At 40.7% G+C, this 20,619-nt stretch overlaps 2 protein-coding genes across 6 annotated transcripts in view; both read right to left on the reverse strand.

Annotated features, from left to right (window-relative positions):
• The window catches only part of LOC105196443 (teneurin-a), a 480,887-nt gene that overhangs the window by 407,495 nt on the left and 52,773 nt on the right, over window positions 1-20,619 (reverse strand). The window lies entirely within an intron of this gene.
• LOC105196445 (esterase FE4) lies at window positions 10,287-19,857 on the reverse strand. The gene is made up of 10 exons (XM_026139158.2): window positions 14,208-19,857; window positions 13,854-14,052; window positions 12,382-12,670; window positions 12,082-12,267; window positions 11,782-11,984; window positions 11,463-11,631; window positions 11,217-11,383; window positions 10,972-11,116; window positions 10,697-10,829; window positions 10,287-10,616 (listed from the first exon to the last, which is right to left on the reverse strand). Exons 2-10 carry the CDS (start codon window positions 14,043-14,045, stop codon window positions 10,454-10,456), a joined length of 1,647 nt encoding a protein of 548 aa, XP_025994943.1. The 5' UTR covers window positions 14,046-14,052; window positions 14,208-19,857; the 3' UTR covers window positions 10,287-10,453.

A 20,619-nucleotide genomic window follows, 5' to 3' on the forward strand; every position in this document is an offset into this window, starting at 1 on the left:
TAATTTACCCCAGACGTAATTTACTAAAACGAATCTCTTTTGCGAATCTTGATTTCGCCGTTAGATTAATATGCGCGCCGCCCGCGCCCTGCCGATTCCGTGGGAAACTGAACCGTCGTTCGAACTAAAAAAATGCATTAAAGATATTTTTAGCCGATAGTAACGGTATTAGTTATACATTCAGCGGGGTGAGGAATGCCGGGCAGTAGCATGCAAGTAGAACAAGCCGCAAGATTCCGCCGTTCGGCACTCCATTTGTTTCGCTATAGATCGCTGGATAAGGTTTCGCTGTATGTTGCGGCTTTATTCACCAGCCGAGCGGTATACACTTTTCTACCTGTCCCACATCGGCGATGGAAGAGGGGCCGCCGAAATATATTGTGCTTCCCCACGTAGCTATGCATACGAACATTTTGTCACATTCTAGCACGGTGCAAGGACGTGACACAATTCCTGGGTAACATCGTCCTCACCACGGGCCCGGTGTATTCTTCCGTCGAGCGTAAAAACATTTTTCTTCCTGTCGATGGGTTTAATGAAAATTTTCTAAAGGCGCAGTAACGAGATTGCTGTACGTCCAATTGTCATTTGCGAAGCACTTAGCCGGGATTACGGAAAAACGGTGTATGCATACGTTTATATGCATGATGAAAATTACAAACGATTTGCTAATTGAATTAAAATATACATGTACTTTTTTTTATGTTATTTTATACGTTGTAATTGCAGTTTGATCGTCTTTTCTGTCAAAGTCATCTTCACGATTTTTTATTTCGCCGCACGTAGTTGTGATTATATAGGAAAATTCGTGAAGATTAAAAAGTTAACTCGTAACGTCAAATCTTATTAAAAATGTCCAATCCTTTTAAATCTTAAAATTTGTACAGTCATGTTATTACAAAATTATAAAATTCCATTCCAGTATCTCTCTGGATTATACCGTTAAAAAAGAGAGAGAGAGAGAAAATGAAAAAAAAAAAAAACCTAGATGAGTTGACTACGAGTAAAGTTAATAGAGATAATTGAATGTACAATGATAAATTGCACTAATCAGATCATCAAATGTATTATTTGCTATGCCAGGCAACGGAGCGACACTGATACGCCATTTCCACAGGGCTGATTTCGCTATGATTGGAATCGATGGTGCTATGGGTAGGATGCGGATGTAACATATTTCTCCCGCAGTGGCATTAACTCGCAGTAGCGGGAAAGTCACGTTCGGCGGGACGCAACTGAGACAAAACTTGTCTGTCCGACTACCTCGGCAGGTAGTAGTCTCCTCTGGCGTTTCACTATTGATTCCCGTTGAGGCGCGGGGATGAAGTCTAGGGACTCGGTCGCGGGGGAGTGCAGGATAGGGTAGCGTGGCAAAGTGGATAGTAGCAGTGCCGCCGGGGGTGAGAAGAGAACGGGTCGCGGGAGGAACTCGAAGTAGGGTAGCAAGGGAGACAGGCGGTCGCAGAAGCGCGCAAGAGAAGAGCTCGGTCGCCCCAGTTGCCGCCACTAATGTCTCCTCATACTAACTACCTTCTTATCCTCTCTCCATTCTGTGCCCAGCTCAGGCCGGATGTGAGAGAAAAGGAAAGAAAGATACATGTATACACACACACACACACACACACACACACAAAGGGCAGAAGGACAAGCGCAGAAGAAAGACGAGGAAAACTTGACGGGCTGAGCGGAGAAAACCTGCAGCAGTTAAGATAAAATAGCTCGGTAGAGAGTGGACACTTTTGTCTCGGGGCGCGGGCAGATTTTTCTTTTGGCTGTAGCACGATAGGACCCCCTCTGCACGTATCACCGCCAACAGTGGGATCCGCGGACGCTGTTTATGAACGCCGATTGCCAAGGTTGGTTAATTCCCAAGGAAAAATAGCGCGCGGCCGCCGCTGCGCGAGTCGCCAGGGACTTCTTTCGCTGTTCGCGAAAAGGGAGACGGCGCGGGGCGCCTGGTAGCGCGGCATCGTCTCGTAGGATGAGAAAAACAGCTGCATGATGAAGATTGGTTGAGCCCGGATAATCAGCCGGGGCGATCTCTCTCCCGGCTTCTCCATCCCTTCTATTTTTTTCATTCTCGTACACGGCAACTCGGTACAGCTGCGAGGTTCATTCGAGTGGCAAATTGGGCCGTTTTACCACGTGGATGATTCTGTAATCTCTATCGCCAAGGTGAGCGATAATAAGCACTGATAATAATCCCCGCCCTCGAACGGCAGGATTTTTATAGCGAGACGCGGAAATGTCGAGAAGGAAACGACAACGTGAAATAGACACCGGATATAAAAATAACTTTTATTTCTCATCACGCCAAAGCGCCAGGTGTATATCATTAGCATTAAAATTGGATTTATTAAAAAAAAAAGTTATATTTATCAAGGAAAAAGCTAAATATAAAATTTCTCGGTAAAATTAAAGTGAATTTGCCGCAACGGACTTCACTATACTTTTTCTTTTTCTTTTTTTTTAATTCAAAGAAATCTTTTTCAACCCTCCTTTCTAAGGATTTCGTTTTCTGACTTTACTTAACACCGAGCTTGTTGAAAAGGCGACAAACCTTACCATGATTATATATATTGCGTTAAATGTAGAAAGAAAATACTAGACAAGTCTCACGCAAATCAGATCTTTGACGGAAAATTTTGCAGATCAGAATTGACTTCGCAAATAACAATTGATGAATGCATTGCAGCATACAACCGTTGATATCGTTATCACAATCCGATTGGTGGATTATTAATCCAAGTATTTTTCAGATTTATCTCTCGCGGAATATAAAATAAAATTATCGGACGCAGTTGCAACTGGATTCGTATTCATTTTCAGCGTGACGGCAAAATAGCGCTTGCATCGACAAAGCCGATGGGATACGCTTTGCATTGTGCGAGAATTTTTCGATATTCGCCTCGCAGTTTCTGTATGGAAATTAGTTATGTTATTCCCCCGAGATCACAAATAGCGTGTAGAGTATGAAGAAAATATATAAATAACCGAAGAACATTCGTGGTCCGGTGATCCACCTCGAAAGTTATATAATTACGAACGGCGCCGCGCAGAATTCGCGACTGACGTCGCGAAATTATTATATAGAACAGAACAAATTGAATAAATTGCTGTTGTGTGACTTACGGATTTGTAACCAATCGCGAGATTAATTCCAATATTCGTTTTGCGTTCGTATGGTTTCATCGAGTGCAAATCGCTCTACAAATTGGACTTGCGTAATCATTGCGCTGTATAAATTATTTATGACATAATATATTTCAGGGGTGGTATTAACTCGGTATATATCAACGAGAATGCGCACGTCACGTCTGAACTGGCACATTGTTTTGCGCTACGCGATTCTGTTTAAACGCGGTATAATTGATTTGCACATTGACCAAGCTGTTGCACCAAAACAACGACCTATTTTCATAATGCGTACCCTATAGGCATGGACGGATTTCACACAGGTAGCTCTCATGTCTTATGGCTATTTTCGTGTGGTAAACTCCAGCTATTAATCATCCTCGTTTCACTGAACCGTAGTCGCGTGATAGTCTGTAAAATCTTAGTTAACGTTTAATGCAGTTAAATACAACGTTGTATTTAAATGCAGGAACCCTTGTGATGCAGTTGTACTAATCTGCATATCTTCTTCATACGTACGCGAATCGTTTCAATGACTAAAATCTTAATTAAAATAATTTAACGCAATTAATCATAACGTTCACACAATTGGCCAGGACGTTTGCATGTTAATCGATAGATTAGTGATTTAAGCCACCCCAAGAGCGAGAGAATTCGCTTTGTCATTCTTAATCCAACTACATTCGATTATACCTTCGCGAGAGGCATTCGCTGAGAAGGGTAAATTTAATTATGGAACTTGGTAAATACCAAACGCGAAATTTTTTATCGTCTAAATAAATTTCATGCATTTATGCGGATGATAAAATTACTTATTCGCAAGTTCTATGCGTGTTGTACATTTTTGTAAAAGTTATATTTACGTGCAGGAAACATTATTACGTTTTAACAACCAACGTTTTGACCCCCAGAAGATTCTCCAATGCTGAACTGATTGCATTTCATGTACGTATAGCGTCAGTTATTGTATTGCGACCAGGGCAAGGACGCGTCCTAGTCTTGGAGAGCGAGAACGTCTAAACTTGAAAACAAGGACGGCACTACAAAAAATGGATGCTCTACTATTTAATGATTCTATCGATCGCGCAAGGGTCATTGTCAGAAGAAAAAAAAAATTATCTAGAAGTGTGAGGTCATGCCTTTTAATAGTCCACGACAACTACGTATAATGTTTCTTTACATATTACGTTGTGTAATCATTACGAGGCTATTTTTACACGAAGCAAATAATCTGTTCGGATTTACGTGTTGAGCGTTGCAATTATTTTACCATTTACGGCAGTGACAGCAGTTTCCATCAAAACTGTGCAATTTGATTATTTATCGTTTCTACTAAATTAATAACTTGTTCGAGCTTAGGTCCCGTCATACCTAAAGTGGGACGGAAACGATTATCTTAGCGCGACGATGTATAATGTGGTAATTAACTCGGCACTGTCCAATACCCGGCGCGGTATAAACGACGTGACGGTAAATCGAAAATTGTTACCAAAACTATATGTGACATAGAACGTAGAGCGGGCGACAACATATTGTATCGACCGACGCGCTGAGAATCACGCTTGATTTGACGCGGCGAGAGCGTACCCGATAGATCGATAGCGGGGTAATCTACCAGAGGACACACAAGGATCGGGACCTTTACAGCTCCAATTAACAAACAAACCAATTTAATTAGCATTATCAATGCAATTTCCGTACTGGCATCGGAACTAATATTGGAGGCGGCGGAGTCCGCCGATGTACGTACGTAATGTACATGATATTGGTTCGAGCGAGAGGCGACGACGAACGGACGGGCCATGTAGTAATTCTGTAATATTGTGGGTGACGGTGGTTAGCCTTAGGGGATGGGCAAACAATGACATCCGACCAACGCGGCTCGATTGTTACGCCGCCGACGCCGCGTCGGTGTTGTGAATGACGATAATGTAAATACATTATAGAATTATTTACTCGGCATTTTGCAAATTATATGTATGCTCCGGAGATTTGCGAGAAAGAAGCAACAATACGATTAACAGGCCATTAATCATAATTAAATGTCTTCGAATGTATCGGCGCTGTTCATTTATTATCGTCGCATAGACGAATTTTACACTTTGTAAAGAAAGTCGATTTAAATGTTACATTACTCTACAGCAGGAAACTTTTTGTACTTGTGTTGAAGTCCTTGTTAAAATTTTGTGTTGAATTTTTAGCATATCCGAATGTTAATTAGAAATAATGTGATTATGTTTATATTATACAATATTTGAATATTTTGTATTAAATTGATACTTAACATTTCTCTTAATATAACATAATTTATCTCGGTAAATGAATGAATAATGTAAAATGAAATTAATTTAATTTTAAATTCTGAGATAAATAAATAAAATATAAATCTACCAACATATGGCAAATGGTAATTTCACTGAAGAAATATGTTTCCGCAATGTTTCCAAATTGTGTCAAACATTTTTTTTACGTTAATTTTTTACATTATATTTATGATACTTTTTACATATTCATCTTGTATTAAATTGACACAAATTGGGACATGCGATACACGTGTTAAATTTAACACGAATTTTCCAACTGTGCAACATTCGGTGCCACACATAAATAATAAGCATTAGGACGTGCATGAGAAGCAATTTACACGCATCAATGTAGAATACAGTTTATTACGCCATTTATAATATAGCATATGAATCATATATTATATATACGTATTTATACAACGTAATGATGTTAGGCAGATTTACGTAAAAATTTCTCACAAGTATTATCGCAGCATTCGTAGAAATTATTCATTGACATGTAAAATGGCTATTAACTTCTATTGAATACGTAATGAGCCTTACTAAGCTTAATAATTGAAATGTACGAACGCATTTGCGACTAAACGAACAAGCGGTCGCGCAATTGTTCGAAAAAGCGATCGTCACGGAGATGGAAAATATGTGTGCCACAAACTCTGTAAATCTCACGCGTTCAAGCCCAGGCCACCACTCGTAATTATAGAAAAGCGTTAAGCCGCCATTATTTATTGATCAAGTTGTTAATGGATCAATAGCATTTCAGTTTTCCTCGTTTACCGCACTGGGGTGGCGATATGCAAACCGCCAGCATTAAAATGTGCATACCGCTTGCACACGTATTACCGGAAATGGGAGTGGTAGCTGCGGCGTAATACAGTACAAACATTTGCGCTGTTTCATACTGTCCCTCATATTTGTCAGGAACTATCGTTAAGCGACGATGTCTAATTTACTGCGTATTAACCCGCACGGTCTCCCTATAATGATCCCCTAAGAGGATTCTGTTATTCTCGAAGTATTGATTTTGACATCGTTCTTTTAAAGACGAGATATACATTGTATCAGTGTTGCGCTTAGATAACTTAAAATTATTTAGAGATAAGATTAAATAGATTGCATGTAAACATATCTTAGATATTATAATATAATTTTAAATTATCTAGATAAAAGATAAAATTATCGTTTTATTTAGATAATTTTAAAATACTATTACTAAATTATAATATTGAGTAAAATAATTTAGGATGTAAAAAATATATTTTTATTTATAAATCTTTATTTCATAAAAATAAGATTTTTTGCGAAATAATTGAATCCAATCGAGAATGAATTTCCCTTTTGATTTTGATCAATACGCAAGTAAAAATTAAAGTTGAAAAATATAGAGGGAATATATTTAACTCGCATTATAATGACTGTAAGAAAATTCCTTGTAAAAATTTTTCCCCTATTTGTATAGTTTTAGGAGAATATTTATATTATGTTATTATTTTATGATCTGTGCAATCTGTTATCACTTGGAAAAATTATTATTATAATTAAATTATCTTGTTATAAATGATAACTTAGAGGTTGAAAATGCGAACACAATATTTCATATTTATTGCTGTTAACTTCGATAATATGAAGAAGATAACACTTCTTTTATTTACGATAAAAATAGAGATAATATACTTTTTAATAATCTAAATGAAGATCAAATAAAGCCATTTCTTCATCTAGATGATTATCTGAATAATTTTATATAGACAGTGGCAAACACCGCGCTACACGTGTGAGAGAGCAACATCAAACATTAATTAAAAGAGAGAATATTGTTGTACATCGTGGTTTAAATTTGGTGAAAATTAAAAATGCTAAGTTTCACTGAAAATAATCGTTTTAAAGGAGAGAATATGAAAATATGATTACTATTTTTTTAAAAATGTGGAGAGATGTGCATGACATTACAGTCGAATGAAATAAATTTGCTCGGTCGTTGCGCGCATTCATTGAACATATTCAAAGATTAAACAATTTTTTTTTTTTTTTTTACTTATATGAAAGAAGAGGGCAGAGCTGAGCGCCATTTTAATTTCCTTTCGGTCTGCAGATTTGTTACGGATTCCCCTTTGTTCGCCAGCTGCTCCTGTGATATTTCAGAGCGCACATTATTCTATATCCCCATTTCTATGTAGAATCATCGTATGGCTATATAATCATTAGATATTACAAATTGGATCACCGCGCTACGTTAATTAACGTAAAATTTCTATAAAAATATTAGCGTATTATTAAATAATTATATTTCCGCTTTAGTCGCGAGTCAGCCTAATAATTCCAGCTACCACGTTATCTCTGCAGATTATGCATTCTCCCATGATATTGGGTGAGGCCAAGAGCCGACGTTTAAATTGGGTCGACACGATCCATGGATTTCAATATTCACACTGCGGTTAAAGATCGGGGACTAATCCGAATGCGATCGGATGCATTACGGAGGAGGAATCGCCGTGGGTAAATCGCGCAGGGTAAGATACGTAAATGTTTGCCTGGGAGCCCGCATCGGGATGCACGCGTCTTAAGCATCGAAAGGGATGAATGTCTGAGAGGAGGGCAACTAATACATAATCCCGTCGTCGCCCGATCACACACAAGGGAGATACTCGTAGCCCGATTAAATCCCGTTAAGTCGCTCGCCATAAAAGTGACGCGCGCAATTGAATAGCAAGTAGGTTGCGTGACCAAATTACGGCAAATTACTGTCGTTCGCGTGTCATAAAACGCACGCGGCCATTTATCGTCGTAACGACGACGTAATGCCGATAATCTTTTTCGGCGATTTCGCCATCGAGGTCGCTCAGCTCTGTAATTCAGCCTCGTCGGGTCGGCTGGCAGTTGAACAACTTCGCGTTTCCAAATTGCAAACCATCGTAAATAAGCACGCTTATCTCGTCAAGTGTCGTCGCCAAGCTCGGTGCGCTTCGCATTTCTGTGCGAATTATGGCATCGTCAAACCGAGTTTGTCCGCTTGTTAAGACGGGCATAACGACTCGGATGACATCGTATCGCGAATACCGTGCTCCAAGTACCAAGGATAATGGGTTCGCGGGAACTTTGTGTGTCGCTAAATGGAGTAATAGATGAAGATATTGACGAACGTTATACGACGGCGATATATTTATTTCGCTTTGCATTATCCACGCGCTCTTCGCATTTGTACCGCGTCGCCCCGCTTCCGGCGCGAACATCAAGGCGCGTTAGCAGGAAACACGAGTGAAATTTCCTCTCGCGAGACGCGAGCAAATACGTTTCGTCCGTCCGTCCGTCGTACAGACGAGATATTAAGTTGTTGAGACGAAAGTTGTGCGAGGGCTTTATAGAACCCGTAAGACTCATCAATTTCCCGGTATTTCCGATCGGTCAATCCTGCAGAGACAGCAACATCATTGCGCTGCAATCCCATTGACGGTGAAGAATGAAAACTCCGTTTAACAATATCGCTTATTCAGGCGCGTCGGCACCGGTGCGGACTTTCTTCGCCCGTGGCGAGATGATCGATTGCACTCGCGCGCACGCGGGGGTCCCGCAGTCAAAACTGCACCATCGCGCTGGTCGATCAATATACCGTGGCCCCGTGTGTCTCGCGTTCCGCGTGACTTGCCGCGTACTTGAAAACGCGGACACACCGCGAAAGTTCGCGACACGCGCGGTGCGTGACATTCGCAGCAGCGGCGCGGCAGCGCGATGATGTGCGTGCCACCTCCGCTTTTGATTACGTCATAAAACACGACGGGACGGCGGGGCATGGTCGCATCAAGGTTGAGAGCGTATTTCTCGGGGATCGTAGCGTCTATGTCCTCTTTCGCGGCTATGTACGCGCAGCCGGTTTCTCCCGTTCATTTCGTCGCGCTGCGTCGCGTCGCGTCCGGTCGTACTTCGCGAGCAAAAGTTCTCGCTTATTCGTTCGCCGAAACAAGCGCGTAATTTCGTTAGGGAACTCGCAACGTCGGCGGTTTCACCTCGTTATACGAAAACTTTTCGCGGTCCCGTATGAAAAAGGATATAGGCGGCGCGGAACAGTCGAGCAACAGCTGCAACGACGCGGCCCGCTCGCCCGCAATAATTTTCATTTCGTGCGATTATTCGCGAATTGTTCACGGTATGCCGCGACCGCGCGCGCACGATAACGACAAAAGAGTTTCTTGCCAGTGGCAGCGGCGGCGGCTGTGGCCCTATTTGTTACCATTTGGCTCGTAACGCTCTGACAAGGCATAAATTTTCCTTTCATCCGATACGTCAGTTAGCGGATCGCTGTGCGAGCACGGTAACGCATGCGAGAGACCATGCGTGCGTGACTAACCACGCCACCAGATATATCTCGACCGTCGCGAGGAAGGATACGTACGAGCGTGTGGTATGAGACAAAGAGAGAGAGAGAGAGAGGAGGGGAGGGAAAAAGAGAGAGAAACGGAGAAGCAGAAGGTTACAACAAATTGCCAATCTCAACCTTGGTAACCAACTGCTAAGAGTTTACCCGAGTTGCATCAACATTCCTTCCCGCAACAATTTCGCTACTTCAGATATGGACTCGATGTTTCTCTTTCAGCGATTTCGCACTTGCCGCAAAGACGTAGCTGCGGCAAGCGTCATACGCGTAAGTGTGCGATACAAAATGGAAGAGCCGTGATTCGAAAGTCTACCGTGAACATATAACTGATTAACTGTGTCAAGGGCAATTGCTATCAGTAAGAAAACACAATTGTCGATTCTAATTAGGTGTTTTATAATTCAGTGCAAAATCGATCGATCACGACGTCACTTTGCGATGCCCCTTTTCTCGAGGCGAAGCATCGGGCGTCTTACTAATGCTTTCAGTAAGGACTTTATTTAGATATGTATTTACAATCTTTTTATAATTTTTAACATTCCACATATCGTCGTCATATCGCAATATAAAAATGATTACGCGCCATCAGTTTGAAAATTCGATCAATTATACATTTATATTCTCGTGGCATTGATTTAATTTGTTAGTTAAGAACATTTTTGTACAGGTCCTTCCAGAATTCACCTCTTTTGCCCAATAAGCCTTTCTTCATTTTTAATTCTTGATTAATATTCAAGTAGTTATCTTCTGTACCTCTGGGCTCCCAATCTACGTCTACAAACGCATTCTTCGTTGATGTAGGATTACTGAAAATATCACGATTAGTTTCTCATTTCACTCTCTCTTTCATTAATGTAGTAAGCAATAAATAATTGTCCAGACGTACCCATCTTTTGCAAAATTCGTCAACAACGTCGTGTAAACGCGCACCATCTTCTCCGCGGGCGAATCTGGTTGTGGCATATTTTTCAACACTTCCGAATAGAACTCGTAAGTCAAATCGTCACCGTGGGCAGCGCCTAATTGAACGAGGTAAAAAATTATGAGCGAGTGCAATTTATTACAACATAATTTCGCGTTCTGCGTTCTCGCTGCATAACGAAACGCTGAAATAGCGAGCGAATACGAATTTTCTACGGAAGCTCGTAACTCGTAACTCACCCGCTTCCACATGGACCAAAGATTTTATCATACCAAACGGAGCTTCATAAGAGAATATGTACTGATAAACTGGAGACGAAATTCGGGAGCTCAACATCTCTAAACTGAGCGCGATCCCGGCGTCAAACATGACATCGTCCAACATCTAAAATGCACAAACAACTTTAATATGCGCATCGTTAAACTTATGCGCTGCTTAGGCGAAGTTTCGTGATAGCGGGACGATATTAACGTTAAGTACTCACCCTCATAAACTCTTTCGTGGTTTCCGTAGAGATCAATTTATCTCCGAAGTAGTAGCTCTTCAAGCTTTCACCTAGTTGGCTCTTCAGCCCGGCATCGGTTATATTCAAGTCGGTCGGAAGGAAGTTCTCGAAGTGTTCATTTATCTGGTCGATATTGCCGAGCATCACTGGAAAACAAATGTTTTCATATCGTTTACATGACGCTGAGCATGTAACTTTCGCATATAATATCGTATCGGTGATTACTCTGCACATGAAAGGCGGACTCATCGGCCATAAATCCGGCCATAACAGGCACGTCGGCAATTTTTCCAGATTTCAAAAGCGACCAGGGATCGGCCGGTAGAAATATCTCTTGTCCTACGTCAGCCTCAACCGATGGAATAAACGCTTCGGTGCGGCCGTTCATAGAGCTCTGCAACGAGACAATCGAAATGATTATTCGCATTCATTACTCGTTAATGCAATGTCCGCTTCGAATATGCATTTGCATCATCACATTCAGCTCTCGTGTAATATCTTGCGCGTACAAAAGGTATACCTACGCATTCAATTAATATAATACCTGTTTAAGAAACGTCAAATCATCGCAGGCCGCAATTAATTCTTTCGGGGAAAATTCCGAGAGTTTGAGAACCAACTCGGCAGAATCGGTGGTCTCAATGTCGAGCTTCTCGCCCAGCTTGAAGGCTACCTCTCTGGCGTCGTAAGATATCGCCCATGTGTTCACCGCGCTCCCGCTTTGCATGATAACTTTATTGAACAGTCCTGTGACACAGTGAATCGTGTTGTACACATTTCACGCTGATGCGAAAGGCGACAAAAGTTTATTTCGATCGAGCAATCAGATAATCACACGTCTCACCATCGGACATAGGAGACATCATGTGAAACTGAACGGAACTTGCGCCCGCATCTTCGCCGAAGATCGTAACTCGGTTGGGGCAGCCACCGAAGTAGTGTATGTTGTCCTTGACCCATTTCAGGGCCATTACTTGATCCTTCAGACCTGCGTTACCGGGTGCATTCTTGTCACCGGTATTTAAAAATCCTATAATCCGACAGCGATATGGTAATTACATCTTTGAAATTTAAACGAGCTTGAAATAATTTAAACGAAGTGTCTCGCTAACACACGAACGATTATCGAAACGACTTTGCTTACCAATTACGCCTAGTCTATAATTAAGCGTAACAACAACGACGTCTTGCTCGATTAAAAAGTCAGGGCCGTAGAATTCATCGTCTCCAAGGCCATGATTGAAATTACCGCCGTGGAACCACACCATAACAGCTTTACAAGCTTCTTTGTTCAATATCGGAGAATAAACGTTAAGAAAAAGACAATCTTCCTCGCCAACTACGTCTTGTTCTATCATAGAGAAGAAAGGACAGGACGAACGATGATAGGTCGCATCGTACGTGCCTTCCCAGTTATCCGCTGGCTCCGGCATCTCAAAAATAAGAATTCAAGCTCGAAATATTATTTTATTGATCTCTTGATTCTTTGGTTCAAATTTATATTTTAAATATAGAAATAGCATATTTTTAAAAAATGTGTGTGTGTATGTGTGTTATATTTATATAGGACACACAGGGCCGAATTAGCTTCCAAGCCTAATTTAGACTATTGTCCAGGGATGGCAAATTTAGAAGGGCGGCATTTTGTAAAACAGTATTTTTTAAACGTGTAGTGGCTGACGCAATCAACTAAAATTTTTTAAATAAAATAAAATTTATATTAACTTTGGGTCGAACTTGACATTGACAACATGTTACTATATTATTAAAATATTTTAATAAAACTAAAGAAATTGAAAATTTAAATTACATAGTTTTATATATACACGGTTTACATGTTTTAATATTTTTAACAATTTATAATTATTTAATTAATCCTTGCAATCTTTTACATAAAATAATATAAGAAGAAAGTAGAATCTGCAGAATATAAAATTTGATTAATTTACACTTGAATGAGGGTTGAATAAGAGCGGCAAAGATTTAATAGAGATGTCTAGGGGCGGCATGAGTCTTAATTGGGCCCTGACTGTTAAAAATATGAAATGCAATGTATTTTTAAGTTACACAAGTACATTGAATTTTACGGCGTATTTTTAACAATGCAAGGTAGTACAATTTCAAACACTTTTAACATATATATTTTTATTCTTTTAAAATGCAATCAAATATTTGATTTGTAGTGTAATTAGAAAATTGGCAATCTGAATTAGTTAACACATGAATATTAAAAACAAAATTATTGTTGACACGATCAAAGTCGTAATTTATTTTATTTCAAAAAAATATTCAAATGTAACGCAATAAATACAATTCTGAACATAGCATGGTACAATTTATATTTCCTATTTGTATTTCATGTTTTTTTTTTTTAATTTGTATCTAAACATTTGAACACCTGCATGTTCAGAAATGTACCTTTAAACGAGAAAATTTTCTGGTTAAAAAAAAATGTTTCCACGCAATTTTTACTCAATAAGACTAACAAGCAAATGATCGTTGGCATCACACAGTGAGATCAGAATTGTCAAGCTTGAGCTTCGAAAATCTCATTTCGTTCAGAATTGTGCCATGTTCGAGATTGTACCGTCTTAACTTATCAAGTAGACAACTTACCTGAAATTTATCAGGGCCAACATTGGGTTTCGCGTAAGGTATCCCTTTAAAGCTGAAGTATGGCTTGTCCTGCATTATGGTACTAGTCTTTGTGCCCTTTAGAAATCCCTGAGGAATTTCTAATTGAACATCTTGCTGAGCTTTGGCCCACGTTAGCACAAACGCACACAACACGAATACGTTGGACCACATTTTAACACTGCGAAAAAAATCGCATCATTGTCCATCTTTTATAGTTTCGGAAGACACGTTACCGATCAAAAGAGCGGGTTATAACGGACTATATTTACGCAATTACTACTCGGGGAACATAATAGCGCGAACATGTTACCCGTAGAGCAATTTACGAGATACCTCTATAATCTCGCGTGTCAACTATAACCGCGCAACCTCGGATTTTCAGGTAGAATTGTGAGGTCGGATTTCCTCAGTTTATCTTTAGCCTCGATACATAATCTTCATTAGAGGTTCATAATGTGCTTCCTGAAATTTATTGTAATCCTCAATAAGGTACATCATACAAACTACATGGCTTTTCAAGAACCATAGATAAAAGAGATAAATTACTCTTTATTGTTACCCCCTGCAATGTGCGCAGATATACGATACGAGGTTTAGCAAATTTTTCATTCATAATCAGTGATGTATTCACTACGTATCATTGATAAATGTAATTCTAAACAGCCACTCATTTGTTAAACGTCGTGATGGTATTAATACATTTTTTAAGGAATAAGGAAAACAATCCTGACAAAGTTGTTGTTAATTATATAAGTCACTTGTCGTTATAAGTCAATAAAATCGAAATTTTCCATGCAATGAAATTTCTGTCTGTATATATTTATCTGATGAATTAGCAAAGAATGTTCTTAGAAGGTGTCTTTACTATAATAAGAAATAATTTTTCAATAATAACTTTAATTATTTTAAGCACAGTTAATTTGTTCAACTTTCTATTGACAATGATAACTTGATAATGGTAACATTATGCATGATTATTAGAAATGTATGATAAAACAACGTTATTACTTTGAAAAAATTTCAAGTAGAACACAACGTTATTACTTTGAAAAAATTTCACGGAGTATTCACAATTTTTAAGTAGAGTGCATAAAGTACAGTCAGAATAAATAAATTCTTATAATTTACTTTTATATTCGCGCAAATAGAAAAGCAGATGTAAAGAGAAGAAATGAGGCGAGCACAGCTAAGGCTGCACAAACTAAGTAGAATGAATTTGAATGGTATGCCTTAATGATTAAGACCGTGTACTTGATGCGAACTTTACGAGTTAAGCGGTAATTAAGGTCGAGTTAAAAGATAATTTTGCGCTTTGAATTTCTTCAATATTTGCGATATGAAGTTGTGTGTGCGAGAATTTATGATGTAATTAAAATTGATCGCGGAAGATATTTCGTATATCAATCGCGAATTAAAAGGATATTACCTTATTTCTTTTAGATTGATCTAAAAATTAAAAAAGCAGTTCTTTTTTTAGTTTTTTTTTACCGCTCAAAAATCAGTAAGATAAATATTCATTTTCTAATGTTTAGTCATGAGTAGCAAAGTTTATTTCACGATAAGTCAACATTTGGGAACGGCACCGACAGACGATGCAATCGAAAAAATATGAAATCGAAGTAAATCTCGTGCACGTGATTTTTCGCTTTAACGAACGATCCGACGGTTTCTGACAATCTGTTCGCCGTGCTCGGGAGAAGGAAGATACGTTCCGTGAGCAATTGCAGCCGTCCACCCAGCGTTCCCCCGAGTGAGCTTCAGTCTGTTTCGAGCATGCCATCGAATTTTTCAAACTTCAACGTGATTTTCCATGAGGAGCTTCCCCGCCGGAGGCGACGATTCTCTCGAAAGCGACGTTGCCCTCGTCATAAATGCGACGTCGTCACGCTCAGACTGAATTTATGCAAAGCAGCCGACACTAGGTACACACTTGATTCACGTCGGAATCGGTCTGAATGGTCCATTCCCTTTGGCGATATTGGTCATACACTTCCTCCGCAAAATAAAGTGCTTTAGAAGATTGTATTTATATATTGTCCGATCCGAGAAAAGAGGGTATAGAAATAAATTAGTTTGCATATTCAAACGAAGTGGATCTATGCAGTAAAGGAGGACGAGCCGGTCGATAAGCAGTTTTATACAACGGCAAGGAACAAGCGCGCTTCCAACTTTTTTCCTAAATAGAATATCCGCTTACAGCAAGCTGCTTTCAACGGTTGCCGCTAGGGAAAAGACAAAAGGGTAGACATGGGACACTTGTGCGAAATATGACCACTTTGTCCACGCCCCGGCATCGACGGCTCTCGCTTCTCCACGCGTTTTCTACCCGAGAAACTTACAGCCCAGTTTCACGTTTCAAAGCGACTTTCAAGTCGAATTTTAATCAACATGCTAATTTTCAAGAAACAAGCGACGTGTGAAAACAGCAATTTGAGGCGAATGTTAACATCAGCATCCGCCTCGAGTCGTCCAACTTAAAGTCCGCAAATGTAACGCGAACTTAAGGTATACCTCTTTATTTTTTTATGTATAACAGGATGAAAACTTGTGTAACAACGGCAAACCCTCTTTCTTATTGTTGGCACCGTTTCAAAAGGTGCATTGCTTGTCTCTTGACAAATTCCGAAGGTATATATACATATATATACAGGAAATTCAAAAAGGATTTTGTCGTGATATTTTGCGGAACTTTATTTAGCATTCCACGGGCAAGTAATTGAGCAAACAACTTGTGAAAAAGCACAATAAAATTCTTTGCAGTATGGAATATGCAGAAGGTCGCGTCGCGTTAAAGCCAGATCACACCAGCGATCGCGATTGGCAATCACTTTTCAATCATTCAGAGCGAAGAAGCCACCGAGTGAGATTAACGACTGTCATTTAGAAAACGTTCTATTATATAATCGTCAGTTGCAGTCAGCAATCTATCGTAACCAATGAAGCGATGTGATTTAATCATGTGACAGATGCAGCCAAATTCTTCTCTTCGTATATTCCTGATGATTTATTACTATATTCCAGAAGCGTAACAAATATCACAGCCGGTAATTTTCGCTTCTGCAAATGTCGCCAATGTTGATTAATATCGTTTGACATTTTGCTAAATATCTTTCGTTCCGGACACGTACAGCGGCCACAATTGCTAATCACAATCATAAGTGCGATTAGATAATTATAAATCGATAATCGCCAATCGCAATCCAGTCGGCAACCGCTAGTGTGGTTTGGTCCTTACGCAGTCACACGCAGTTTGCGAAACGTATCGTGACAGTAATAAAAGAGAGTCGTGCGAATTTATGAGCGCGCGCCGGTCGTGGTCGTGAGCCGTTTAGCTGGTCATTGTTTGCTCGAATTACGGGCCATTGACACCGGAAGAATTTCAAATAATACGAAAACAACGCGTCCGAGCGGCCAGGCGGCAAACGCCCGTTGCATCGGACGAAATGAAACGCGGGCGAATATTTTTTTTGTCGTTATCCGCACCCTCTGTCGCAGGGCGCGCCATCATCACCGATCCTCCCCGACACGACGAGCGACGCGGCTCCGGCGAGCGCGAATACGTACCATGGCAGACGGAGCACGCGCGAATTTGACACATTTCCGTCGTAGGGAAAGCGTGCCGAGAGCATATTTTCACGTTTTTTTTTTCCTTCCACAGCCGAATCAACGATGGGGCCCGCCGTCACTCAGACGCGTCGCCATCCCTCTCGAGCTTTTCACTTCGTTTTAACAGTCCGTACTTTTGTAACTCTCTCGTCGCCCTCTTCCTCTTGCTCTCTATCTCTTCTTCCGTATCCATCTTTCTCTCCGTCTTCACTCTCTCTACTACACTCACTCGCTACTTTAACTGTCTTCTCTTTCTCTGTGTCCATTTGTCCTCTCTGGTCACCTCCTATTCACTTACGCTCTCTCTCTTTCTCTCACGCTCTTACCCGGCTCTGCGCATTTCGTTCACTCGGAAACAATGCTGCGGCCGCCCTCGTGCCTACATGCTGTTTTCACTGAATAAATTTAATTTAAATTTTCCTGCCGTTCGGAACGTTTATTAAGTAAATATATCACGCGAAAGGGGAGAGAGAGCGAGAGGAGGGGGGGAGGAGGCAGAACGCTCTGCACACTGATATTTTCCGCGGGACTTGCGCTGCCAAAGCCGCGAGCACGTATTGCATCCCGCTATCGCCGCGGATGCGTGCACGTGTTCATGAAGCACGCACGGAATAGCCGGCGAAACGCGATTCTCCATGTTTACGGGATTAATTTATTAAGTTTTGCGCGCGAAACCCTTTTACCTACCGTTTCACCGCCTAGTCGAGACTCGCATGGTATGCGAATTGGAAAATGTAGTTTCGTCGCAACGGAATCATATTAAAGCATAAACTGCTCGCAACAAAATGCAACGCGATATACGGCATATGAATTTCAAAGGTCAGAAGTCGCAGACTAGCTCAAATTAAAATCTCCCATATCGATCGTGTCGTCGTATCGCACGTATTGCTGTAATGCAGAGTAATTATTGAGAGAAAATCTTGTGGTAAGAGATCAACTTTGCTTATGCAAGATGAATTATACGACAAGCGTGATATAAAAGCGATTTTCCGTAACGCGCCATGTAAATGCGCGTCGGGTTATGCAACATAATACCGTCATTAAATCGTCGGATTGACGTCGAACAGCTCATGGTATCGGAGTGCAGGCGGATAGGAAACAAAGCGTAATGGTAGTGGAAAGAAGAGCGAGATATCATGTTCGCAGCCATTAGGAAGCAATTATCTTAGCACGAGTCATTCTTTTATTCATTTCGCTTCGGCTGTTTGCAAAGAAGGAATTATGCGTAACGTTTTGTTTCCTTGATCTCAATGATAACGAGTTCAACATCCCGCGTAATCATCTCTTCGAGAGATACTTTTGCTTATTTCTTTTTTTTTCTTTACATTGCTCTGCGTACAGAGAACTTGAAATAAATCTTTATCCTAGTTATATCAAAGTTATTGGATACGCTTTTTATTTCTGTGGTAAAATAAAATATAGAAAATTTTGTCGATCTATCGATTAAAACGCAGTTATGCATCTGCCCGGCAGACATTTATATTTTCTAGGAATCGTCTTTTTTTTAGCCATAGTAAAATACGATATTTATTTGTGTGCTTTTATGTCGTACGTTCCGCTATCATTCGAACATTTTTCGCTAGCCCTTTGGTACAAAAACCTTGGCATCAAGAGTGATACACTGTGCATCGCTCTGTTGCTTTAACTAAAACTGACCAATCGCATTTGCAATTCTACTTGCAATAACAACGGATGCTACGATAAAACCGATTTAAACCGATCGATACGTGCAATTTCACTTAGTTACTTTATAAAAAAAGATATCAAACTAAAGTATAACTGAAAAAGAAAAACATTGTTGAACAAAATACGATAAAAAGAATTACCCTATAACTTCATAACCAAATAAACAATGATAGTATAATAGCGAAATAGCAATAAGATCGTCAGAGAGAGAGAGAGAGAGAGAGATTAAACCATCGTACAGCAAAACTTTAACCGCGATGAGAATAAAACATTTCTAGCGGCGCGGCCAGGTCTTTTGATTTGAATGTAAGAGCGATTTTCCGTGCGAGAAGCTTGGAAATGTAAAAGCCAACCGTTCATGACTGCAAAAGAAAGTAGCGGATAGAGAGAGAGAGAGAGAGAAAACGCGCGCGCGCGCGTGTGTGTGTGTGTGTGTGTGAGAAGAAACGAAAAAGCATCAGAAGGGTTAGATATCGCTACCCCCGATAGCGAAGAAGAGGGCGGAGGGAGGAGGAGGAGTAACATAATTGCTTTTGCAAAGGAGGTCACAAATTCGTCATTCACAGTCGGTCAGTGCGGCTGAAAGAGTTCTTTCGAGCGTAAGGTTTTTAATACGAAGCAAAGTGCCGCTTCTGATTTTGAAAGCGTCAAAGATCTCGTCTCTCTCTCTCTCTCTCTCGTGCTCTCTCTCTCTCTCTCTCTCTCTCTCGTGCTCGCCGCCACTCCCGCGTGTTCCCTCCCAGCTCTTTCGGTTTTTATTTCTCTTGCGCTCCTGCGGCGCACCTTGCTGGCGTTGCGCGGGTCCAAACCAAATCGCCTCTGGTGGAATATCGATTATCGATATTTATTGCCATGCGGTCAGCATGCGTCGCCTATATATTCGACATTAGCCGATCAAACGGCACGATGTACGATTTTCGGAGCCAGTTAGATATCGTTGAGTGCATCACCAACTGATCGAAAGATAATTTTCACGTACTGTTACCTAAGCTAATGGCTCAAGGTCGGCTTACGCACAATACGTTGTTACGAGTAGTTCGGTGCCGTTCGTTGACGTTCGCTTCCTCAGCAACGTGGTATCTGCTTCGCTTTGCATTCGGCGGTAATAACGTCGCAGTGGGATTTCTCACGTCATACATGAGAACGGTAGAACGGACGCTATACTTATTCGGATTTGTATCGAACGGCGCAAGAGCGGTACGGTACGCTTTCACGGGTGCAGGATACTTATCATTATGAAAGAAGTGGAGATACTCTCAGAGAACCCGATATCGTAGGTAAGCGCGCGTATGGAAAGGTGCCGTAATCTTTAACATTGCCGTCGGCTGATTACGGAACTTTCGACGTCGCTCGCGGCGACGCGACGTCGCGTCTCTTTTACGGAAAGAGCTGGCCGAGGATGAAGCAAAGGAAGGAGCTTATACGCAAAATTTCACGGTAATGGGGCACATTT

The sequence above is a fragment of the Solenopsis invicta genome, chromosome 2, assembly GCF_016802725.1.
Source record: "Solenopsis invicta isolate M01_SB chromosome 2, UNIL_Sinv_3.0, whole genome shotgun sequence".
Lineage (NCBI taxonomy): Eukaryota > Metazoa > Arthropoda > Insecta > Hymenoptera > Formicidae > Solenopsis > Solenopsis invicta.

Bases quoted from the DNA above. Each gene is read 5' to 3' on its own strand.
- LOC105196445 (XM_026139158.2), bottom strand. From the start codon at position 14,045: ATGTGGTCCAACGTATTCGTGTTGTGTGCGTTTGTGCTAACGTGGGCC. The intron at 11,985-12,081 runs GTGAGACGTGTG...ACTGTGTCACAG, and splicing joins GATGTCTCCTATGTCCGATG to GACTGTTCAATAAAGTTATC. The intron at 10,830-10,971 runs GTGAGTTACGAG...TCGTTCAATTAG, and splicing joins TTTGGTCCATGTGGAAGCGG to GCGCTGCCCACGGTGACGAT.